Source organism: Callorhinus ursinus, unplaced genomic scaffold (genome assembly GCF_003265705.2).
Source record: "Callorhinus ursinus isolate GAN/ISIS: 27379988/994484 unplaced genomic scaffold, GSC_fseal_2.0 scaffold20, whole genome shotgun sequence".
Lineage (NCBI taxonomy): Eukaryota > Metazoa > Chordata > Mammalia > Carnivora > Otariidae > Callorhinus > Callorhinus ursinus.
In genome coordinates this window covers 21740060-21766312 of record NW_027397082.1, presented here as the reverse complement: position 1 = coordinate 21766312, position 26253 = coordinate 21740060, and the positions used below count along the sequence as shown (strand labels likewise).

At 46.7% G+C, this 26253-nt stretch overlaps 1 protein-coding gene across 5 annotated transcripts in view; it reads right to left on the bottom strand.

The window, feature by feature from the left end:
- Positions 1-26029, bottom strand: part of CRTAC1 (cartilage acidic protein 1) — a 145280-nt gene extending 119251 nt beyond the window's left edge. For 4 of the 5 annotated variants that reach the window (XM_025880872.2, XM_073904349.1, XM_025880869.2 and 1 more), the window contains exons 1-2: positions 25858-26029; positions 11240-11439 (exon numbers count right to left, since the gene is read on the bottom strand). In XM_025880872.2, the coding sequence (XP_025736657.1) occupies positions 11240-11439; positions 25858-25881 (224 nt within the window). In that variant the 5' untranslated portion in view covers positions 25882-26029. Of the gene's footprint in view, positions 1-11239; positions 11440-25487; positions 25515-25857 lie in introns of those variants that run through there. The other variant, XM_073904350.1, reaches the window with a different exon arrangement.
- Between the last annotated feature and the right edge of the window lie 224 nt (positions 26030-26253).

Genomic DNA, 26253 nt, shown 5'->3' with positions numbered 1-26253 from the left:
CTTATTCCCACAACCTCAGATGAAATTCAGTGTCAATAAGAAAATGAAAAAACTGGAATATTCAATGGGGAGATGAACTTGATAGGTGTGCCAACCATGGAGTGGGTTTCTTTTCTACAGCTCACATGACATTCTGCTCTGTTATTTCTATACGTGCCTTTAGATGGCTTGAAGAAAGGGACTGTATTCTTGTACCTGTCAAAGCACTGAGCACACAGATATACACATATAAGGTAGGCATGTAGGATTTTATTTATTACATTTACTGATGTTGCTCTCAAGCTAAGGTCCTTGAGTAAATCACTTCTGAGTATAGCTAATGTCTATTATTTTCATTATTAAACCCTCCATCCATCCATAAGACCCCTGCCTATTTCATTTTATTCATTCATTGAACACTGACTTCATGTTAGGCTATCAGAGCACAGGTGGAAAAGAGAAAGTTCTTGCCCTTAGTAGCTGGCAATCTAATATGAGAGGAGACATTTTAAAAAGAATTTTTGATATAAGTATATAATTAAATAACATTGTGATATTTCTTTGGTTTGAGTTTCCCTCTCAATCTGATCCACCTAGCAAAAACTCCTTCAGAAACATGTTAACACTGGTTGCATATTGTCAACTGCTCTTATATATTCTTAAGAATCTCCCCTTTGACTAGATAGCCATAGGGTCTCTTTTGGGGCCAGGGACTGTTTATGCTCTGGTCTGCAACACAGAATCAGATAGGGTGCTTCCTTTCGCCTGCAGAAAGACTGCTTTGTCTAGATTTATAAGTCATTAGTTTTGGCAAGAAAAGCCACTCTAGAGAAAAGGCTCTAGAGAAAAATTTATTGGTAAAAAGAACTGAAGTAGAGGTGTAGGAGACCCATAGTTCTGGGGGCTTCAGGGACAGGAATCATGGCCTTAATGCCCAGGATTCTCCCCCCTTTTTGTCTCTGGGTGTCATTTTCACTCTCTCAGATTCCTCTACGGGGTGGGGGACATGGATATATCCATAGTAGTTTTGTGATATATCCTTACAACTCATGATCCAAGAGCAAGTTAGAGCTTTCCTTCTTTGATTCAGGATGGAAAATCTCAGATCAAGACACTGATTAGACAGACATAGGTCACAGGGAACCCCAGATTATTGACTGGCAGTTACATAGGATCCTGTGATTGGAACAGTTCTCCAAAGGAGAGGGAAAGTTCATCCCAAAAGAAGGAATGAAGGTGGTATGGAGGTCCAAAGAGAAGATTCTGCTACCCTATTCTGTGTGACAAGCCCAGCAATGCAGTGTTGCTCTCCAGGATAGCTCCCAACCAGGGAGAATCCTCATTAGCTTGTTTATCTTCCCAGTGCTCATTCATGGCCAACATACAGAGTGACTACCGCACTAGGGCATGTCAAAACACACTGGGTCCATGTCCATGACTTCATATGGCTGTAATTCTACTCTATGAACAACATGGAAAGATGGCTGCTGAGGGGGGAAGGAGGTCGTTTTTGGTGTACACAGTCACACATTTCCTTGGTTGGTGTAGCCAAACACTGGTGACCTTACATGGTATCATCTAAGCTGGAAATGACTTTGATCTTGACTCTCCCTGCTCCTCCAGAGAGGCACAGCCCAAGGGTCTGGCCTGACTACCCAGGTGCCTGTGGCTTTACTACATGTGCTTCTCTCCCCATACACACACATCCCTATCCCTCTCCATCTCACACCCAAGTCTTCCATGCTGTAGAGCTCTTTCTATTTTGCAAGAAGTGAGTTCAAGCATCTTTGAACAGGTAAGGGGGAGAACCTCTTAAATACTATTCCCTTTAGTTATGCATACCCTCCCTAGTCCTCTTAGTAATAGAAAAACAAACTTTGGAGATCCTAAATTATTGATAACTCCAGACTTCTGTTTCCATCCATATAATAGAATGCTAAAGGACCCTACCACTATAAAAAAAAAGTAGGTTCCAGATAAAATATATTTTTAATGTATTAATGGGCTCACAAACTTAAGGAAAATCTCCAAGAACCACCCTACTCCACAGAAAAGGGAGTTGAAACTAGATCTGGCACTGACGACCCTAAACAAACGGGAATAAGGGGCTCAGAGCACTGTGAAGGGTATTACTAACTCTTGAGCTGGCAGCATAGTGAGGATAGTGAACTTTAGAATCCTACATTAATCCAGGACCCTTGGAGAGAGCTAGTGTTCCCGATTAAAAACACTGCCTTTAGATAATTACAGTAACAACAGTAATAATTGTAAGTGGCAGGGTTTTCAAAGGGCAAAGTTGACATTCTATATGTATACCAGGAAGGACTGCTCAAGAGTTAAAGTGGACTAAAGTCCTTGTAATGTTATAGAAGGGGGTTAAGATAATTTTAGAGTTTGTTAAAAATGTATCATAAAATTTCAAAAGAGACCACTAAAAGAACAGAAGAAGAGGGTAAAAGTCCCAAATCAAGTAGAGGCAAAAAAATGGGATTTAGAAAACAAGTATCTCCCTCACCCCCCACCAAAAAAGCTGCTCAATCAATCAATTTTTTTAAAAAGCAAGAAAGGAGGAGCTCCTGGGTGGCACAGTAAGTTGAGCGCCTGACTCTCAGTTTTGGCTCAGGTCATGATCTCAGGGTCGTGAGACAGAGCCTAGCGTCAGGCTCTGCACTTAGCGCAGAGTCTGCTTAAGACTCTCTCTCTCCCTCTTCCCCTTCCCCACTCTAAAAATAAATAAACCTCTAAAAAAAAAAAAGGCAAGAAAGGAAAAGAAGCATTAAAAACATGAAAATTGAACAAGAGAAACTAGTTTAAAGATATTAACGTTCCCATTAGATGGAATGGACTAAACTCATCAATAAGCAGACACAGCCAGTTAAGAAAGAAATGTAAACTATACATGCTGCATATAAGAAACACACATAAAACATAAGGATTTTGGAAAGTTCAAAGTAAAAGGATGAAAAAAGATATTCCTGGCAAACACTAACAAAAAGAAAGATGTAATATTAATAGTAACATTAGGCCAAAAGCATAATTAGGGATAGATGGGGTCACTTCATAATAATGGCTCCATTCACCAGGAAAACATAAAAAGCCTAAGATTTATTGTGGTCATCATTTTGCAATATATACAAATATTGAATCACTGTGTTGTAAACCCAAAACTAAAGTTATATGTCCATTACATCTCAATAATAAAAAAAAGAATTCTAAAACTGCACCTAATAAAATGGGACTCAATGTACAGCAAAGTCGAGTCACAGAAAGAAATGCACTACCACAACCAGGATATTTCAAACCGAACCTCAGTTATTAATAGGCAGAGAAATATCAATAAAGATTATGATTTGAACGACACAATTAACACACTTAATTTCGTGGGCATATGTAGATTAATAGTTCACCTTTCACCATCTCTAAGACTTTCAGCACATCTCTGGGTCTCAGTTTCCTTATGGGCAAAATGAGACAATACTACCTACAGTGCTCTCATCAAAGCTAAGGCGTCATCTAAGACTCAGCATTACTGCAGTATCTCTAGGAAAGACATGACTTCCACTTAGTGCAAGCTGCCCGTTGTAAGTCACATCCCAATTTTAGTGATGTTAAAATGTGAAACAATGTGACTGAGGCTCAGTTAAATACCACACGTCATTCGAACCACCGAGATGGTTTAAGATGCGATGACATAAGCAAACTACAAGGGGCATGCTGCTCACTCTGCTCCTTCAGAACTGATGGTAAATGAGGGGAGAGTACGGCAAAAATCCAAAGTGGGGAATGTTTTAGCCTTTCACATCCTTGCATGTTTTCCTAGGTATCTGCTCCTCAAAACCAACTACTTCTTCAGAGGAGAGATTAAGTCCTAACCACAGCATTCTTGGAAGAAAATGACTCACCAAGTCAGTAGCACTGGGGAGAAGGGGTGGGAGGCAGGGGTCACAAGCCCTGCCCCGATAAGAAGTGATGCTGGGAGTGGAAATGACGCAGAGAGGTGTGAGATTTGTTTGGGGGAGGGGGGAAGGGGGAAGGGGGCGAGGAGTCGGGGAGGAGAGGGAAGGGAAAGGCCTGCTGCTGTAGGGGTGTAAGAGTGGGGAGGGCGGGCTTCACCTGCAGCCTGCCCTGTGCCTGGCACTTCAGGAGCTGAGCTGGGACGAGGAAGGGCTTCTGCCCAGCCCACCACTTACAGAACTGGGGCGAAGACAGACTTCAAGGAAGGTTACTGGAGACAGGGCCTACATCCCTCCACTTTCTGAATGGATGAAAAACTCAGACTACTAAAAGTAGCTTTGCCTTTTTCAGCAGAGGCAATTTTAGGGTCTTAATTATATTACTATTTTGGAATGGCTTTTTATAAATATTCTTCACTATGTGAAAATCAGTTTTTTGTTAAACTGCTTTTTTTTTTTTAAAAATTAATTTTAAAACAAACAAACATAAAATCTAAGTAAGCCCAAAGCCATCTCCAGCCTGGAGAGGACATTGCTCCCTAGTTAAACAGACCCGCATGCTACCTGTCCTTCCAAATGCCCCCTCCAAGGCCTTGGCGATTCTCACCTGGAAGTGTTCTCCACCCTGTCCGACTCCGGGAATGCTCGCATCTCTGCGGGGTACGGGTCACTCATGACCTCATCCAGTTTCAGTGTGCTGTCTCACCAAGGGCAATGAGGTCTTTAAAAGCCCTGAATCCCTCTCCCTGCCTCCAGCCATCTAAGACACGGGGTGTCAAACAGTGAATTAAGGTGGCTGGTCACTAAGGAACAAAGTGTGCTTTTAGACTCTTCCCCAAACTGCACATGCTCCTAAGACAAGGGACTGTCACTGATTAAAAATAATACTTTCGTTGGAGGTATACTTGCTTTATTGTTTGAAATAATATGCTTGTGGGTGGTATATTTATCTTAAGGCCATGAAATTGTTAAAATAATACTATTAAAATTCTCTGAGGTAATGGCCATCCCCTCTCTGAAAAATCACACCAAGCATCTGACGTACTAATTCCTTCTTGCTGCTGTAACAACTCACCACGAATTTAGTGGCAAAAGACAATACAAACTGATTATCTTACACTTCAGTCCGTCACAATTCCATCATTGGTCTGTGCTGAAATCAAGGTGTTGGCATGACTGCATTTCCTTCTAGAAGCTCTAGGGGTAAATCTATCTCCCTACCTTCTCCACCTTCTAGAGCCCACCCATATTCCTTGACCTGTGACCCCTCCCTCCAGCCTCAAAGCCAGGAACGGTGAGTTTAAGTCCTCCACACCTCACGTCACTGTAAGCTCCTCTTCTGCTTCCCTTTTTCTAGTTTTAAGGACCTTGGGATTACCTCGGGCCCACTCGGATAATCTGGGATCGGCTCAGTATCTCAAGGTCCTTAACCTAACCCCATCTGCGCAGTCCCTTTTGCCAGATAAGACAGCCTATTCGCTGGCTGTGGGCATTAGGACGCAACATCTTTGGAAGGCCATTATTCTGCCTACCAGACCATCTGTCGGGGGAGGGGGGTCGCTAGGGTAACTATCAAGGGGCTTCGGAACCTTGGGCTGTCAGGAGAGTCTGTGACCTGGTGCGCAGGGCGGAATGTTTGCCCACTGCTTCTGGGGAGAAGGGAGTTCAGATGCAGCAATGAGACATCTCTGGAAAACCCACCACGCACCGCTGAGTAACCTTTTTAGAAAAGTTTTAAGAAGGCGTTTACAAGCCTCGGTTCCTGCTCCGGCTCATGTCTTATTAGTATTGAAAATCAGGGGCAGTCCATGCTTAACCACAGCAGAAGAGCTGGCATCCCACAATCAAGCTACCATGATACCGGCGACAATGAATCTCGGGGTGAAGGGTGAACCATTTAAGAGATATATTTTTGCAGACGAGGCTTTAGAAGAAGTCCTTTTAGCAGTTGGAATCAGACAGTATTGAAGTTCTTCAATCCGGTTTTTAACAGCGGCAGCTTCTTTTGTAGATGCAGAATAAGCTTTGTCCTTCTTGGAACTATTAGGTCTAAATTGATCGGGTTCAGGGCCCGGAGTCTATGAGGCTGTACACATAGTAGGGGCTTGAATAGCTGTTGAATTCAATAATCCCCAAGCTTACCTTTTATTTCTAGGCTATGAATAAATAGAAAAAGATGGAGATTGGAAATAATTTGGTGCTATTTATTAAGATCCAAAATGTACATAGCATTCCCAACATCTCTACTGCTTGGTATCTATCCCAGAAAAATATTTGCATATGTCGGTAAGGATGCGCAGTTCAGCATTGTTTGCAGTGGTCACAGATTAGGGACAGCTTAAATGTCACTTGAGGGGTGACAAAACAAATGTGGTACACCCACACTAAACAACTTAAAAAAATGAGCTAAATCTATCTATCTATATATCTATGAACAATAAATATACTATGCAGTGAAAAAAAGTGAGTTTTGGAATAATATGTATCAGTTTGATTCTTCCAAAAATTATATATTTGCAACCTAGGAACATATATGTGGTACATATATGTAATATAGAAATTTCTAGAAGTATAAACAACAAACTGAAAACAATTGTTATCTTGGGAGAGGACTGGGTGGGGGGTTGAAAGAGATGGATTTTTACTTTCATCGATACTGTATGATTTTTTTGGTAATAGAACGCATGAGTGTTATTACATTGTAAGATCTATTTTAAATTAAAAGAGAAGGATAAATTGAACTGAATGAAATAATCTGACATTTCAAAGTTGTCAAAACTGATGATCAAATCTATTAAAATGTTTTACAAAGCAACAATTAGCACAGAAAGTTCAAAACTATTTTTCCTATTTTGTTAAAAGTGTGTATGTGTATATACATATAGACTTACATAGACTATATATATATCTACATATATTCACATGAATACTACATCTATCTACCTATTATCTATCTATATATGCAATATATATCTATATATGCTGCACGTATCTATATATACTTATAATAAAATGCATGAATCCTGCTTTGGTTAAATCGTAGATAAATACCTCATTCTTTATCATTGTTCTTATTATTTATAATGGCAAACATATCTCCTATATGATTATGATTAATCTGATAATTGAATACAGTTTGCCTTTTAAATAATTCAATTAACTTTAGTAAATTAAAAAAGTTTTCTGACATAGTTGCAAAATTAAAACAAAATGAAGCACTGCTTTACGATATGTAGCATCCCTTTAAATGAAACCCTTCCAAGTGTGAAGAATGCGTTAAGGTTTTATCAAATGAATGTTCTGTGTAGAAAAACTGATCTAAATTGTGATTTAAACTTTACAACCACTACAATCTTTCCCTTTGAGCAGAACTTCTGTTGGAAACTGAAAGGGTAGGGGGGGGTTATCTCAGACCTCTGGGGATATCCCAGGAAACAAAAGCTACTCTAAAGGAATTGTGCAAGATTGACACCAACAGAAATTCCTTTCTAGACTATGTGAGACTGTAGATTGGGTGTTTAGTTCCACTGAGAAAAGGGGAAGCTACTGAGCTTTTTATTTACCCAGGGAACCAGTCCTGAAGATCCTCAATGGTCTGTGCGTGCACGGATGTCTCTGGGGGTGATCAAATCCTCCCCTCACCCGGTAGGGAGGAGACTGTATGCACAGACTGCAATCATGCACCTGCCGGTCAACAGATAAGCCCTCCATATGCGGAGGCACTCGCCCAGCTGTGGCCGAGGAGCAGAGCCAGCCCATTCCCTCCCCCATCCCCGCAGAACAAAGGGCGGTCATTTTCTGCTCCTCCCAGAGTCAGATGCACGCACGCACACGCCTTCCATCACAATTAACTCAAGAAACTGAAACACGACACAAACTCACCCGCAACATGCTCAAAATCAATGCCATCAATACCCAGAACGAGGATACCAAAAAAGCAAAACAAAACAAACCTTTCAAAGAGTAAATAGTCAAAGCAACAGGGCTCAAGTCAGACACACTACAAGGTCAACACATCTAAGACAAGTTCAAGTACAGGGCGCCTTATACACTGAAGAGCTGGCCATTATCCCAGGGGTCGCAAAGGTAAATGCCTTCAGGGACCAGCAAAGGTCTATAAGATAATACAGAGTGGGCCTGTCATGAGCTGGACCACAGGTGCTCCAGGTAAAGGTATTCACCTTCAATTTTTAGAAATTTCAACTCTTGCAGCATGATTCTTAAACAGAGTCTATAATCAAACAGAGAAGGAAACGGAGTTAAATATGGGTATAGAGTAGATGACACAGAATAAGAGTTGAAACCAGAAACGTGGCCAAGTCCACAGAGAATAAAATGCAGAGCAGTGATCCTAGTTGTCATTGTTTGAAAGAATGGTGACCACTTGGTTTATATCTTCAAAGGCAATAGCAAAGCAAAAGTTAAAAGAAATGGCTTACTAAACTCTAATATGAGGGATTCAGATTTGTCAAATAGATTCTTGACATAAGTAATTGAGCTAGATTACAAAAAGATTGCACACATTCTCTTGGAAGGCTTTAAATAAATGGAGGTTCTAAGAGCGATAGGTGTGGCCTAATTGGAAGGCAAGGGGTGGACCAAATGACCTCCCAAGGTCCTGATTTAAATATGTCTATACAGTCAACCCTTGCTTATCCATCCCAAAGAAGAAGACAGTGACAAATCATCCTAAGCTGAAGATAATAGAAAGTTATATTTGCCTTTGGAACGTATTTTGGTACTTAAATTAGAACGTGTCTTTCTGATGCTCTGAGAATTCACAATGCTTCACACCAGCCACAAAGAAGGCCTGACCTGGAGCTGGGAGGCTGCCCCATTTCACCATCCTGTCCTCCACGCAAACCTCCTTTGCTGGGAATGGGCAGTATCATCTTGCAGAAGAACACTCGGCAGCCCAAACTTTCCCAGACAGGGCCTGCCTGGCTCAACCCTTCCCTGGGAGAAGAGAGAAGGATCTTTCCCTGATCTCTGGCCGATTCAGGATGAGGATCCAGGATGGTCTGGGTTTTGTTTCCAGAGGAGGACTCCAAAGTGCTGTAGGCCCCACAGTCAGCAGCAAGCTAGACCAGGTTTACCTACTCTAAGATGACTACAAAGGATGGTCTAGCCTCCCTACCACCGAGGACACAGAAGCAGATTTCTTGAGTTCCTTGGAAGAGACAGAGGGAGGGACTTCATGGGAAATGAAGATGAAATGAATGCCGAGCACTTGGAAAGAAAGAAACTGCATGCTCAGGAGATGCAGTGGTAACCGTGTGTGTCCGAAAATGGGTGCGATGGAGAGCTGCACCTGAAGCCCATGTCCAAGATGAAGGGCCAGGATGCTCACTGCACTAAGTTGTAGAGGGCCCGGGAGGAGGGAAGGATGGTTACCTTACCATCCTCTGTCCTCTGTCAGCTCCCAGGAGCTACTGGGGGAGGCTGGTACCATCTAACAGGAGGCGGGGCCAGCTAGAACATTTCAGACATGCATCAAAGTCCCATAAGCAGAGACTCATGGCTCTGGGAGGCAGGATTTGATGAGGTGGGCTGCTCCCGATTCAGAGAGACACCAGACTGTCACAGCACCAAGCGTGGACAAGCTGCTCAGGTCACCTCAGCAGGGTCATTACAACCACTTCTGATGTTCCTTTTTCTACCACACTCTGCTCTTTAGTTTTTCCTCCTTAAGACCCAGAACTGTGGTAATTTCAATGTGGGCAGTATCATCTTATAGAAAAACACTTGGCAGCCCAAACTTTCCCAGACAGGGCCTGCCTGTTAAATTAAATTTAAATTTAATTTAAATGAAATAAAATTAAAAATTCAGTTCCTCAGTCATAGTAGCCACATTTCAAATGTTCCACAGCCACGTGTGGCTAGTGGACACCATATCGGACAGCACTGACATAGAACATCTACATCATTGCAGAAGGTTCTATTGGACGGGGTACTCATCCAGACTTCTAGGAGGTCTAGAATTGGGTACCTTTTACTCTTCACAGGGTAGAAGAAATGAATAAATGGAAGAAGAAGTGTGCTTTATAAAGTATCTCTTCTACGCATCATCACCGCTCATCCTCACCCTGTCCTGTGTGGTAGGTGAGGGTAGACTTCAATATGCCCATTTCATAGGTGAGAAAATAGGCACCGCATAGCTGAGTAACTCGCACAAGGTTCGCAACCATTGGGTGGTATAGTTAGGATTAACACCAGGTCTTCCAATTCCAAGGTCAGTGCTCTCTGCTGTTACATGCAGCTGCTACAAACAATGCTACCTGGCAGTGACTGTTTTCCATGCTGCCATAAAAGCTCAGGCCTCCCAGAACGAGGAGGACAGGCCCTTGTGTGTTTATCAATTGACTGATTTTTGAAGTGATAACAAAACTTTGCACAACCGTAGTTCAGTAGCTCTAGGGTTAGGGAGCCCTGGGGTTCAAATCCTGACCCATCCATGTCCTGTTTAATTGATGAGGGCAAGTCGCTTCCCGTCTAATTCCCTTTTCTTGTGTATGCACTTTACAGAGTTGTCAGGAGGATGAAGTAAGACGGTGCCGGGGAAAGGCTCAGCACGGGGCTCCAGAAATAGTGCTTATCGATGGTTACTGGCAGACCTGACAATGCACTAGTACACGCAACACCCTACTGAGGTTTCAGGACAAGAAAGCATGACAATTATTCCCATTTCTACAGACGATACATATGAATCTCAGCGAGTAAGGGACTGACTCAGGTCATGCAACTAGAAAGCTGTAGCTCTACGGCATGAATTCAAGCTATTTGGACTCCAAATCATATGCTTTTCTTACTACACAATGTTGCTTCTTGGGTGGGCAGCAAGGCATGCTTTAGAGTAAGTTTAGCTATCCTGAATTCCCGTCTTCCTCCCTTCTGTGAAAGGGATGATTACTGTCTTCCTAGTCTTATGGAAAATGCTGTGCAAAGGCAGCTTTGAGCAGCCCCTTCTCTCATAATTGTCACCTTTAAGCCCTTCCTTCGTAGAGAATCTACAGTCCCACTGCTAAGGAAGTGTTACTTGCATAACTAAGGAGACTAAAAATCTGAAGAGCATGTCTTGAAGCAGAGCATTCAAATTCTCTCCCTGAAAAACTCTCCAGCCTCCATCTCTCACTGCTACAGCGAAAGACAAGGACATGGCATACTAGAGGCCCAGCTGAGCCCAGCCGAGACCTAGGAGTGGGAATACGTATTGTTGCAAACCATTGGCTCTTGGTATTTGTTACTCAGCCTTATCACAGCAAAAGCTGACTGATACATGGATCAGACTCAGGGTGGGAGACACTTACCCTGCCACAACGATCTCAAAATCTCCATCATGGTCCACATCGGTGACTGCCACACCATAGTTGAGCTGGGTGGGGTTGCTGTCATAGTCAGGGGGCAGGACGGAGCTGGTGACTGCAGTGAACATGGGTTCAGCACGCTGGGACCCCTTGGTGGGGGGCAGAAACTGCAGCAGCAGCAGGAACAGTAACATCCTGAACATCTGCAACCAAAAATTACAAATGTTACTGAAAGATCTCCTAAGCAAACAGCCCCAAGTAGGCCTTTCCCCCTTCTTCGTGGAGGGCTTGGCCATTCCGAGGCTGCCACTTTTCCATAACACCTGCCCTGACCACCATGTTTAAACCTACAGCCTGCCTGCATCACACCTGATCACCCTTATCCTGCTCTGCTTCTTCTTTCTCTATAGCACCTATCACTGTGTAATCTACTTAGTCATTATGCTTACTATTGATTGTCTGGCTCCCTCTGCTAGAATGTAAGCTCCACCAGGGCAAGGATCGTTGCGTTTTGCTTACTCATGCGCACCAAGCCAAGGACAGGGTCTGGCACATAACAGGCACTCATCACACAGTTGTTGAGTGAAGGAAAGAAGGAAGGAAGGAATGGGGGAGTATAAATACATTGGCATCTCCCATACTCCGTAAGAAAGATTGGGGGAATGAAGAAGATAACCACTCTCAAACAGTCCTGGGGTAGAGTGAGACCCCCATGGGTATCCCGGTCTAGAACCACAATAGAGGCAGTGAAGGATTATCCTTCAATGGGACATACCCCAGAGGTAGCCTGGAGGGAATCTGGCCAAGGTCCCTCCCTAGAGCAGCTGGCTATCATCTCCAGATCAGAAATCAGGCATTAAGGGAATGTATTCCAGCAGGATCTGGCGGTGGCACATCATTCACTTGGAGAAATTAAACCACTGTGTGTGTGTTTTATTATAAATTAATTATGTATAATCCATTGTATAATTCATTATTATATCTCTAACATAACTCAGGGTGTTGCCCAGCAGCCTGAGGCCATGGGAGCTGGTGGCATGCACCCAGGAGACTGATGAGAATGACCAAGGAGGTGGAAGGACCCCACCCACCTCTGTGTGAGCTACAGATGGCACCACCCGGAGACTCTGCCTGCAGGCCTGGAGTCAGAACTCACAGAGTGTTCTAAGGGCTCTGCTGGAACAAGTCTCATGAAGGCTGCGCAGGTCCAGTCCTGCAGGCAAAGTGGTGCCTTCCTGCCTTCAGAAGGCAGCAGACCCCTTCTTGATGGAACTTTTCCTGTTGGCATGCCAGTGCGTCTGGCAGCCGAGAGCAAGGCTGAGTGAGGCTGATGTCTTAATGAACAGAAGATGTGAAGACTGACTCTCCATATGGAGACAGACGCTCCTGCCAGCAAACAAGCTTGCCTCCATTCAGGACCCAGAAACCCAAATGAAGGGCCCAGGCACTGCCTTCATAGTCAGACATGATTCAGAATCCTCCCTAATGCCTTGCTGGTGAGGCTGGGGAGAGACCCAGGGGCAGGACTCCCACTGTGGGCAGAAACTAACCTTGGTGAGCCTTCCTGGGAAGGAGGCTCTTGCAGCGTGTTCATAAGGCACATGTTGCATGTTGCACTATTAGAGTGAGGTCAAGCCTAAATTACCGAGATGTCTGAACAAGGCAGTATCTTCTCCTGGGCTGTCTAATCACGGAAGGCAAACGCATCACTATGAGAGTTAAGCAACTTGGCAGGAAGTTTGGTTGGATAAAGGAAACTTATAATTGGATTAATGAGCAGCTGGTGGTAAAATGAGAACCTAAAGAGTGTTTAATAACCAGTGTAGACATGATGAAATGTAGGGTGGATCTGAAGGTCACTGGTCTTTTCAAGGTATGACCTCTATTGTAAGGACAGCAAATGAGTTTCAACTTGAGAGCCAGAACCAATTGATTGGCAGTGGACTGAAAGAGTACTGTGATCAGATTACAAGGTTTGCAATGGACAGAGAAAAGGAAAGTGGCATCGGGTATATCTTCTAGAAGCTAGTTAGTTAGTCCCTCCCAGGCACCATACCTACAATTTGGGTCACTGGCACCAGGGAGGCAGGTCCAGTTGGGCTAATACAGAAGGTGAAACAACCTTCTGTTTAGGTAATATCAGAATTCTGGAATAGGTTTCAGAAGCACATAATTACTGAAAAATACTGTATAATAACTATTTTTTCTTAGATTGAACACTTAAACAGGAAGCCTCAATGTTCTTTAGAAGAGATTCGTAACTTATAAAAGTAAACATCTGGTAAAAATTTTCTAATGAAGGCCATGAGGGGCAAGAACCATGATCCAGCCTGTTGATTTTTACCTTTTCTGTGAAAAGGTGAACTTAAAAAAAAAAAAAGATTATTTATTTGTTTGTTTGTTTGAAAGAGAGAGACAGAGTGTGAGCGTGAGTCGGGGGGAGAGGGGGAGAGGGAGAAGCAGACTCCCTGCTGGGCAAGGAGCCTGATGTAGGGCTCGATCCCAGGGGCCTGGGATCATGTCCTGAGCCAAAGGCAGATGCTTAACCAATTGAGCCACCCAGGTGCCCCGCAAAGCTGAACTTTTTTTTTTTTTAAGATTTTATTTATTTATTTATTTAACAGAGAGAGACAGAGTGAGAGAGGGAACACAAGCAGGGGGAGTGGGAGAGGGAGAAGCAGGCTTCCCTGCAGAGCAAGGAGCCCGATGCGGGGCTCGATCCCAGGACCCTGAGATCATGACCTGAGCCAAAGGCAGACGCTTAACGACTAGGCCACCCAGGCGCCCCTAAAGCTGAACTTTTAATTAAAGGAGCCATATGAAAGCGGTAGCTACTCTGTGTTAACGATTTCCAGATAAATAACCTAAAGCAAGATTAAAAAGAAGTATTACACCTATGGGCTGACCTCCATTTTGCTAGGTGAAGTTGAACAAGTCACAGCCTTGTTGGGTCCCAGCTTTCTTCTCCAAAATGAGAGTTTGGGGTAGACTCTAAAGGTCCTTTCCTGCTCTAAAATTCTATGATGAATTAAAGGATTTTTTTTTAGAAGCAGAACTTCAGCAGTTTTTCTCTCCTGTGCCTTCTATAAACTTCAGACCAACCTGTGTGATTTTCCTTTCTGAGTACATTAAACATATTTTGAACAAAACAGCTTTTCGGCAGGGTTCTGCAGTGTTCCCCCACAGAGGCCAAGGCCAGAGAGGAATCAGCCATCATTAATGTGGAATCTGAAATCACCCCACATGGGCAGACCAGTGGACAGCAGCTCCCCCCACCCCCGGTGGGGCAGGGGCAGAGGGGGGCAGGGAGAACATGCAATTTACATGTTATTCTTCAGCTATGTCAAGGGCACTCAGTGCACCCACCCAGGTTGCTCCGAACCAGCTGTGAGTTAGAGGGGAAGCTGTGAGCCTATCTCCATGGCAGGATAGGGAAACAGTTGTGGTGAAGAAACTCAGGAAAAGGCCTGGAAAAGATCCACCTTTTACTCTCAGGGCTCGTGTGAAAGAAATCATTGAAGGGCTTCTCTGTACCTTGACTACTCAGACTGGTTCCCAGACCAGCAGCCTCAACATCAGCTAGGAGTTTGTTAACAAGTAGGATCTTGGGCCCCACCCCAGACCTAATAAATAAGAATATGCATTTTAATAAGATTTCAGGTGATGCAAATGCACGCTAAAGTTTGAGAAACACTGCTCAGCTGGAGCTTTACACTGGAATCACTGGGGGAGTTTTTTAAAAAATACTGTTGTCTGACAATGATTTCTTGGACATGACACCAAAAGCACACAACAACAGAAAATATACATAAAATGGATTACCTCAAAATTTAAAACTTTTGTACATCAAAGGACACTATCGACAGAGTGAAAAGGCAACCCACAGAATGGGAGAAAATATTTGCAAATCATATATCTGATAAGGGATTAATATCCAGAATATATAAAGAGTTCCTACAACTCAACAACAAAAAACAACCAAATTAAAAATGGGCAAGGGACTTGAATAGACATTTCTCCAAAGAAGGTATATACAAATGGCCAATAAATATGTGAAAAGATGCTCAACATCAGTAATCATCAGGGAAATGCAAATCAGAACAATAATAAGATACCACTCATACCCATTAGGATGGATACAGCAAAAAACAAAACCAAAAACAAAAAAACAAACCCAGAAAATGGCAGCCATTCATGAAGATGTGGGGGACTGAGACCCTTGCACACTGCTGGTAGGAATATAAAATGGCATAGCTACTTCGGAAAACCACTGTGCAGCAGTTCTTCAGAAAAAAATCCCAAGTACAACTACCATGTGATCTGGAAATCCCACTTCTGGGTTTACACTGGAAAGAAGTGAAAGAAGGGGCTCAAAAAGATACTTGTACACCCTCATTCATAGCAGCATTATTCACAAGAGCCAAAAGGTGGAAGCAACCCAAGAGTCCATCGACAGCTAAATGGTAAACAAGATGTGGTCTATACGTACAATGGAATATTATAATCTCTAAAAAGGAAGACCATTGTGACACACGGTATGACATGCATGAACCATGAAGACATTGTGCTGAGTGAAATAAGCCAGTCACAAAAGGACATATACTCTATCATTCCACTTAGATGTGGTACCCAGAATAGTCACATTCACAGACACAGAAAATAGAATGGTGGTTGTCAGGGGCTGGTGGGGGGAGGAGGAACGGGGAGTTAGTGTTTAATGGAGACAGAGTTTCAGTGTGGGAAGATGACAAAGTCTGGAAATGGATGGTGGTGATGGTTGCACACCAGTATGAATGTGCTCAATGTCGCTGAACTCTACACTTAAAAATGGCTAATGTGGTACATTTAGAGACCAGATGTCTGGTCTCACACCAAGATATTCTCACTTAACTGGCACAGGATGCAGCAGGGGCACATCAGAGTTCTAAAAGCTCCCCCATGTGATTATAATATGTTCTATACCAGTGCTTCTCAAACTTTTAATGTGTATGTGAATCATCTGGCGGTCTTGTTCAATTGCAGATTTCTGATTCACTAGATCTGTAGTAGGGTTCAACATTCCCCATTTCTAACAAGTTCCCAGGTGATGCCAATGATCCTGATCTACAAGTTACACATTGAGTAACAAGGTTCTGTTACTCAGAACCAACAAGGAGCTGTACTATAGCTGTACTATAGCTGTACTATAGCTCCCAGTCAAGAAACCCAGGGTATACACTACAGTGAAGGTATGAGATTAGTTCAGGAACCTGCTCCTCTGTCTCTAGATCTAAGATTGATTGAAATCAATCGAGGGTTATGCAGTTGTCAGAGCTGCAGGCTCAGTTTATCTGTATATACTCAAAGTCCTAGCTGTCTTCAGCTCCGAGTTAAATTACCATACTTAATATGAAGTGACAAAGAAGGTTTCTGATTCCAGTTTTTACAAAAAAGTGAGAGGGTAAGGGTTGGAACTGGAGGGGGGTCAGGTCTAGAAGAAAGGGGATGGCTATCACCAAATGGTACAGCCTAGAGAAAACAGGGTAGGCTGAGACAGAGGTGCGTGCCAACGTGTTCTTAAAAACCATCATAGTTGGGCGCCTGGGTGGCTCTGTCGTTAAGCGTCTGCCTTCGGCTCAGATCATGATCCCAGGGTCCTGGGATCGAGCCCCGCATTGGGCTCCCTGCTCGGCAGGAGGCCTGCTTCTCCCTCTCCCAACTCCCCCTGCTTGTGTTCCCTCTCTCGCTGTCTCTCTCTCAAATAAATAAATAAAATCTTAAAAAAAAAAACCATCATAGTGCCTGGTACTAGTTGGTGCTCAATTAATATTTGTTAAATGTACAAAGGAATATGCCCAAATGATAATGTGAATCAGCAGAAATTGCTTGCAACTTGTCATACAGTTATTTAAACCCTGTTCTTTCCCTAAAGCAAGGCTTCTCGAACTGTAACATGCTTACAGATCACCTGAAGATCTTGGTAAAATGCACATTCGGATTTGGTAGGTCTGGAATGGGGCCTCAATTTCTGCACTCTAACAAAAGGTCACATGATGTCTCTGCCACTGGTCTGCAAACTTCACTTCTAGTAGCAAGGCTCTAGACCAAAGGTTTTAAACCCTAGCTGGCCGATAGACTCACCTGGGAGTTTTTAGAAATATGACGTGGCCCAGGTCCTTCACCCAGTTTTGGACTGAATTGGTCTGGGGTGGGGCTTGGGTGCTGTATATTTTTAGAAGCTCCCCAGATGATGTTGATGGACAGCCTGGGTTGAGAACTACTGCCCTAGACTCATGGTCCTCAGAGACCTGGGAGTGTAAGCTACAATCTCCTTTAAAGTGAAAAATGTTTCTGCTCCTAAAATTCCTCACCAGCTTGTTGAAGTATATGAAGAAAAACTACTTAGCTAGAGAATGTCACAGGAAGAGGTGAGATAGGGAGTTTGGGGAAGAAAGCAGAGCAGGCTGGAACCGCGTGAAGCGGAAGGGCCGCCGGCTCCTGGAGTGACCTCCCATTTTACATGGCTGACCTGAGAAACCTCCTGTCACACCACTGTGAACATCTGAATCTTTTGGGAGAGCGTGGAGAAGTTAAACATGGAATCAAAAAGTAGGTTGAACTGAAATTTTTTGTTTTCTTGAATGCTTGGGTATGAAGCGCCTACTATGTATTTGAGCACTTTGAGCGGCTTGGAGTGGGAGATTAAGCAGGTAGGTGCAAAGGGAGGACACCCAGGGCCGAGCAGCCTGGAGGAGGCGAGGCTAACTACCAAAGGCAGAGCTTGGGCCGAGGGGCGCAGGGCCAGAGTACCCGGTGCCTCAGTAAGGAATGCGGGCTGCTCCTGCAGGGGAGGTGTGGGGAGGGGGCAAAGAGGGGTCTGGCTTAACAAGGGCAAGGGATGGTAGGACTGGAGTCAGGGACCTGGATTTGGATCTCACCCCCCCACCCCCGCATCAACTAGGTAGTGACCTTGGGCATGTTCCTCCATCGTTCAGCTCTTCAGCAGCATCATCTGAAACGGGGTGTCTGACATGCTCGCTGTCTGCTTCCCACATCACAGATGATGACACACCAAGGTTTCAAGGGTTAAGTGAGCTAGTAGACACCTGTTGGGGGCCAGGCCGGGCAGTGCTCACTGCTTGTTTCCCTTCTTCCACACGGATAGTGTTAGGTCAGTCTTTAGACATTGGCTGCGGGTTGGGTCACATGCAGCCAAACTCAGTTTTCGGTGGCCTTGGGACTTTCCTGAATTGGGTCTGAAAGCTGGTAACCAAGCAACCCAGATCTCGGAGTGGGGTCAGGCAGCTGTGGGGAGAGGCTTCCAGGGCAATTTCCAGGGCAAGCAGTTCTTCTGCAATTATCGAAAGAGCCAAGGACACCACCCCGAGCTCTCACAAAAGCAAGAGCCCTGAATGCTTCAGATGTTGAGAATGAGCACAGAGCACAGACCCTTTCCAGACACTGTAGGGGGGCAGAGTCTCACTCTACAAAAGTGCCCCAAATGCTTCAGAAGTTAGAAATGAGCAGGGAGCACAGACCCTTTCCAGACACTGTAGGGGGGGCAGAGGCTCTGGGGAGAAAGGCAGCTGTGGGAGCACTCCACCCTGCAGAGGCCAAGCCCCACACAGGAGTGCCTGGAACTAAAGCATCTTTGGAGAAGAGCTACCAGAAGTTGTCTTGGTTCATTCACCCACAGAGACACGGCCCGTGGACCCTCGACAAGCCTGGGATTCTGCTCGGCAGCGCTGGGGTCACAGGGAGAAAGTTAGTCAACATTTGCAGTACGGGATGAGGGGTGCTGTGGAGGAGGGATCACAAAATGATAGCTAAAGGACCTGGGGGGTAGTAAAGAGAAAGAGAACCTGGGCCTTGCCTAGGGCTCAGAGCTGGCCACCATCTCAGAGGGTGGGCCCTGCCTGGGCTCCTCGACCCCTGCTTGAGCAGTGGGACCTTGAGGTTTCTAGAGCCCTCTGGAAAGAAGGAAAACTTCTGCCACCGTTTCCTTCTGGGAAGAAGGAAAACTGGCCTCACTGATCCAGGCCATTTGGAGAGCCACTTTCATACCAAGAGCCACCTCTGCCCCAGAATGGCCACCTACATTCACTTATTTATCCGCCCCCTAAGTACTCACTGAGCTCTTCCATGCGCCAAGCACCATGCTAGGCACTGAGTTTACAGCTGAGAACGAAAGACACAGCGCCTCCCCTGACACGGCTTACAAAGCGGTGTTTCTCCTCAGGGACTCTTGTGTCCCCACTTGCCAAAGCCTCCTTGGATAGACATAGCTTCTCTGATGAGAGGATCATGGTTATGATCTCCAAGGAAGAGTGTGTTCTTAGAGACCAGGATGAAAGGGAATGTGACATCACTTAGACAACGTGTCTGCAGGAGAAGGAAAGGGCCTGTCTGCTTAGCTCCTCTATTACAGGGACAGACCGAGGTATAACCTTGATCCCCTAAGGAGAGACTCAAGTGACTTCCTACCTCCAATCCTGAGCACATGGAGGGCAAGACCAGAGATGGGCCTTCAGTGAAAAACACCAACGGAGTTTTTCCGTTGCAGGCTGGGATCAGGCTCCCGGGCCCGTTCCCTATTGAGACAGCTGAGTCAGGATTTGTTCGACATGATGGGTCCTTAAAGACAGACCTCAAAATAGGGTACAGCGGGGATGCCGAGGGAGAGCCTCCACTTGGGGGCTGCTCTCCAGGCAGGTGGAAGCTGCCGTTCGGGAGGAAGTCCCCGCAGTCCCTCCCCTGGTCAATGGGACAGCCTGAGCTCAGCTGTGATTCCCATGGCCTTGTCACTCTACTTGTTGGGTGCAAACAAAGATAACAGTAACTAGAAACAATGGGAAGGGTCATTTTATACACTCTCTGCACTTGCAATTCTTCTGTGGCTAATTAAAGTAATATGTCAAAACGTCCCTTGGAAGAGATCTTTAAGAATATGTCTGTTAAGTAAACAAGGTTTTACTAATTAATGACACGTCTTCCCATCCCTCCGTGAAGTTCCTTGCAGAACTTCCCTGTGCCAAGAGGGCTGAGCAGGAAAGAGTGAAGCTGCCCCCTCCCCTTCCCGGAGGGAGTGGGGACAAATCCAATCACTTGTCATTTGCGGAGCTATCAGTTATCCAGTTTCTCCTACGGATGTTGATCAGATCTCCTGGGCTGGAACCAACTTACAGGGCCAGGGTACTGGAATTTTTCCAAGAAGAAAACACTTCGCTTCTTATGAAGTCAACACGATTTCTTTCAAGGAACATTTTTATCTTTTTTTTTTTAAGTGGCTAGAGTTTTTGAAGGGCAAGTCTTTGGACTTTTCTCTAAAGGTAATGATTATGATATACTTATTTGCTAAGACCACCCCCCCCCCGCCAGCACACACACACACACACACACACACACACACACACACACACACACAGGTATGGGGGTGGGGGCATGATGTGCCCAATATTACACAATGAGTCAGTGGCACAGCCAGAAATAGAACTTTCCAAACTCCCAAATTCTTAATAATAGCAATATTAATAATAGTCTCTTTATAATTTTCCAAGTGTTTTCACAGCTCACATTTTATCTTCACAACTTCTTTGAGAGAGTTTGGGTAAATCGGTCTTAGCAAATAGGACATCTGAGTTCCAGACCAGCTTGGCCGCTGACTTGCTGTAGGATCCTTGCTAGTCTTTTCACCTCTGTGGATCCTTGTGTCCTGAGCTGTGAGATGGGGGAGCCAGATGAGGACACTTCTGAAATCCCTCCCACCTCCGGCATGCTACGGTTCTGTGTGGCGATGCTCCAGCCCAGGTTTCTCAGCCCTGGCACTATGGACATATTAGGCCAGACAATTTTTCATTGGGGGGCTGTCCTAAACCTGGCCTCAACCCACTAGATGCTAGTAGCACTCCCTAGCCCAGTGGTGACAACCAAAGATGTCTCCAGACAGTGCCAAACGACTGGCGGGGTGGGCAATGCAGGCCCTCTAGTCACTGCCAAAGGATTTCAATAAGGTCAAGATCATGAGTGGTTCAGGAGCAAAATGTCTTCCTGTCCCCAAATCCTTCACACCTCTCTGTCTACTTTTCCAATGCAGCCTCCAAGTCCTTTGCTGCTTCTCATTTCTTAAATGCTCTAAGTGGTCCAGGGTGTGTTGGGTGTGATAATGAGCCAATTGATTTCATACTTTTTCCTAAGCAGAGTTCACAGGTTTATGTCCCCTAAGCAACCAGTCAGGCTCCCCAGAAATCCCTCACAGAGCCCCGGCTGGCTTGGAAGCCTGTATCTGCAGCCTGCAGGAGGCTCGGTGAGCACGCATTTGTCAGCACTCTTAAATCACTGGGCTCCGAGGAAGGCTTCTCCCAGCACAAAGATCCTTCCTTAGGAATCAATAGCTCAGGGCCCTTCATCACATTCAGAATTATCCTGGGATCTGTAAAATTTCTTTTCCCCAAGTATGGCAGAACCCCCAAATGAAAACCCCAAGGTGAGGGAGGAGAGAAGGCAAGGAGGAAGGCCTGCCAGGAAGGCCTTGTCCATCAGCCCAGATGTTGCTGTGAGCAGAGGCTGATGTGCAACCCTGGACACTCAGCTTCGCTTGCTTGGAAAAGGAAGACTCAGTGTGGTTCCCAGTGATCCTGCAATAATATCTCTTTCCAGCTGAATACCTCCTTACATCTTGCCAAGGGCAGAGGCATTTTAAGAATATCTTCCTTAATCTTCACTATTCTACCCTTATCACAGGGTTGCCAGCTTCACCGTTTTACAAAGGAGGAAACTGAGGCATGCAGAGGTTAAGCAGTTTGTCCAAGGTCTCTGAGCCAGTAAGTGGGGGAGTCAGATTCTAAGCCTGTGTCCCTTCTACTACACTGGGCTGCCTTCCCATGAGAGTAGGGTAAGTAAGGGTCAGCCATCTAGTGGGGCTCATGAAAAGGGTGACTTCTTATTTTTCAGGGTCTAATGCCACTTCTTAAACTCTATGTCCTCTCCCCAGCCAACCAAAAATCCAGAGATCTGGTGCTCTAGACATATTTCATGTATTATATTCCTCTCCATATCCAGACTAGACCAAGCCTTGGGAATGCAGGCACGTTTCTTCAGCTAGAGCCAGGAGCTGGCACAGATCTCAAGCACAGCCTCTCAGAACCCCACTTCCTAAAGGAAGGTTGCTCTCTGGTGGTCCACATAATCTTACTACCTCCCTCCTCCCCCTGAAGACTAAGACCCAACTTGCCTGTGAGCCTGAAGGAGAAGAGGAAACTCAAGCATCTTTCCTGGCAACAAGCATCCCTTGGGTGAGCTTTAGGGACAGAAGAGGATCTGGCTGTCAGAATTCTGGCTTTGGCAGCACTGGCTCCTCCTGAGGGTCACCACTGAGTCTGCTGAGACTCCGAGGGGACCCCTGAGGAGCTTTGTACCGTGTGCAAAGGAACAGGGTGGTGAGAAGAAACGGAGGGGCGGCCCACAGACCACTCGACAAGCCTTCTTCCCTGGGCCCAGCTCAGATGTCGACAGACTCACAGAACAGAAAAAGGGCAGTGGAAATTGTAGTATCTTCCAGGTCACCCAAGAAGCGCTAACATGAGGATTTTGCAAAAATAGAACAACCTAACACTCTGTCCTTGAGCTGGGAGCAGCAAAGATGGGGAAATGGGCAAATAATGGTTGGGAACTCTCCACTTCACCCAGGATCTGAGTACTAGAGGTGCCCCAGGCAGTGGTGTGATGCAGGACTGGGAGAGCGTACGGCAGCATGCCCTAATGAGAGAAAGGAAGAGCTCTGGCCTGGCTTCCAAGACCACAGTGAGGGACTGGGCACTTTTGATTCCTCCATGCATGGACTGAGAACGGGAGTTGTTTTGTTTCTGCCTAAAAGACTGCTTGGAATAACGAGATAAGATAGTAGATGGAAGGGAAAAAACAATTCGGAATTTCTATTACCTGTATATGTACATTACAAGAACTTTACCTGCTCCTTGCTCTGAATAATTGATTTGAAGGAAATTTCCCCCAATTTACTAAATTTATTAATTTACCAATGTCAGCAATTATGAGTATCTAGTGTGCTGAGAATATACACATCCATCTCCACAGTAAAGAAGAAGATCACAGGATTGGAAAGAGCTCTGCGTAGAGAACTGGGAATCCTGAGACCCAGTCCAATGTCTTCCGCCAGATAGCCACGTGACCTTGGGCCAGACACTTGCCCTGACTGGGCTTCAGCTTTCTCATCTGTAAATTAAGTATGCATGAGTGTTGGGGATGGGATGAGGTTGGACTAGATGCTCTTCAAGGATCCTCCTTTCTAGCCCTAATGTTCTTGGACTCCATGAGCTCCTAACGAATTCAAAGGACCCACCAGAACCAAGCACAGAGGAATGATTTCAGAGAGCCAGTGGGACTGAGCACCAGCTCTTTCCCTGGAATGTTGTGTGTGCACCTGCCCCATTGCACCTGAGATCACAGGACCACCTGATGTCTAGGAAGCCTGTGGTAGCAGGGCTCCTATCATGGAGGGGAGGGCTGGGGGCTGTGGCCTGGGTTTGCCCAAAGTGTTTGGTTACCATGGTCAGTGAAGGGCAAGAAGAGGGAAAGTCAGTGGTCTTGAGCTGGGTGCCTTTGGCGCCCCCTACTGGACACCAAGGAGCCTGCTCCACCTTTAACCCTCCATCACCTCTGCAGGCAGTAAGAAAGATTGACAACAGGAGACTGTCATAAGCACTTTCATAGCACTGCTTTTGTGGTCCGTGGTCCTCTCTCCACAATAGTATGACTCCCTAGAATGACACAGGCGTTTGGTCCACACATTCACAGGGGCACTCTTGTGCAGCGATAGGACATCTTAAGCAAACATCAAGGTGCCAAGGAATAAACATCAGGGTTCAGAACGCCAGGTGCAACCCAGATGGTGAGAAGGGAAGAAAGAGCAACGAGCAGGTATCTCGCTGCACAAATCCCCCGTGGAGAGAAGGTGTTGGGAAACGCAGCAGAAAAATGTTGACTGCAGGCAGAGGATGGAGCTGGGTTTGGGGGTATGGGTTGATAACCCCCACAGAAGATCTCCAGGCTGAAGCAGCTACCCTAGGAGTTCAAAACACCCACCGTGTTCAGGAATGGGGTACAGGTGAAGGATACACCCCAACTGAGCAGCATGCCTTTGACCTTCTCCAGAGTCCATTAGTGCCAACTGGAAGTCAGAATATTCTAATTGTGGTCCACCGTGCCAGCATCAAGACCCTAAACTCCCCTCATTGCTTCTTAAACTGACTTTAGGACCTGCTGCCAGAATGATGTTCTTAAGTCAGAGGGAGAGAAAATGCTTCCTCAAGAGCTATATTGGAAGAACCGCCATGTTCCCACTTTTCCATCCTCCATCTCCCCTTCCTCATGGCCGAGAGTGAGGTACAGCATGACTCTGAATTTGCTCTGATTCAGTCTTGGGTATGTCCAGCCCCAATTCATCAGGGTAAAAAAAAAAAAAATCTCCCATCAGTAGCAATTCTCTTCCCCAGTGATTTCTCCCCTGAATCCCGACAGCACTACAGAGCTCTCCCCTATTCTTGGAACCCTTTTCCCTTCTTTTCCACCTGGCTTCACTTGAGAAGTCCTGCACCCATCCCAGAAGACATCTCAAGTGTGACTCAAGAATGTGTCCTGCCTGGAGAGCTGAAGCACCTCCTGGGAGGCACAGAAGCCACACTAGGTGCACCCCCCCACCACCAGCAATATTCGTTAGTCATTCCCGGAGGAAGGGGAGTCCCCCCCCCCAACTCCAGGAGCATTCCCCCGACCACTCTGGGAGCCTCCCATCCAGGCTGGGATGACTTTGGATTCTTGAGTTGGTTTCTGCAGAAACGCGACTAACCAGGGCTCCCAACTACTGTACTGCGAAGAGGCGCGCTGCATTGTTGGGCATGCCCCCAAGCCTGGCCTGCTGCCCCATCAAAGCCTCCACGTGCCCCAAAGGGCGGAGGAGGACCCCCGGCTCCCCCGGAATGCCTAAAGCTGGTTTGCCCGAGACAGGCTGCGAGCGAGGAGACCACACCTCGGTCCAGCAAAGGCAGCTGGCGGCTACGCCGCTCGCGGGGCTAGCTCCCGGAGCTCTCTGCCACCCAGCGCTGTGCCTAGGAGCTCGGCTTCCCCGGGAAAGAAGCGCCAGATCCCCGGGGCTCTTCCCCATCCTGGCAGCATAGTCACCCGAGGCCACTAGCTTCCCCGGCCCGAGGCTGAGCCCCGCTGGGTGACTCCCCGATACCCCCGGCACATCCCTCCTCACCTGCTCCGCCGCCGTCGCAGCCCCAGGGCCCCCTCCCCAAACGGCTGACCTCCAGCGCGCCCCCAGCACCTTCCCCGCCAGCTGGGCGGGCTGTGGTCCGCACACCCACGCTCCCACCTCTCCTCCACCTCCAGCTCCGCGCCCGCCTCGTCCCCAGCCCGCGGGGGAGGCTCGGCGCGCTGGTCGGGTCCTGCGCCTCTCCGCAAGTTGGAAGCACAGCCGCCGCCGCCGCCGCCTTCGGTGGCGGTGTCCGTCTTCCCGGTTCCCCGGCGGCGACCCCGTCACCCCTGCGGGCGGGTCTGGAGGGGCGTGCAGGGCGGGAGAAACTTTCTCCGCCTGAGGGAGTGGGGGCACTGGAGCGGGTACTCACGCCGAGGTCAGCGCTCAGAGCCATCTTCGGGCTCTCTCAGCCCCACCGCCTGGGGGCGTCGGAGCGCGGGCGCTCGCTGCCGCTGCCGCTGCCGCTGCCGCCGCCGCCGCCTTCCAGCTCCCGGTCCCGGTCCCGGGCTGGCCTCGAGCCTCCCGCCGCCACCGCTCGCTCGCTTTATACAACTCCACTCGAGCGCGCCCGGGCTTATGTAAAGGCTGGCGGAGACCCGCAGCCAATGGCGCGGCAGCTGGAGCGGGGGGGGGGGGGGGGGGGGGGGGGCGCCCGCGCGGCCAATCGCGGCGCGGGGAGCGCGGGCAGCCGGTGGGGGAGGGGACGCTTCCCCGCGCTGATTTAGGAGCAGGGATTGCGGTGGCAGCACCCGGCAGCCCGGCCGGC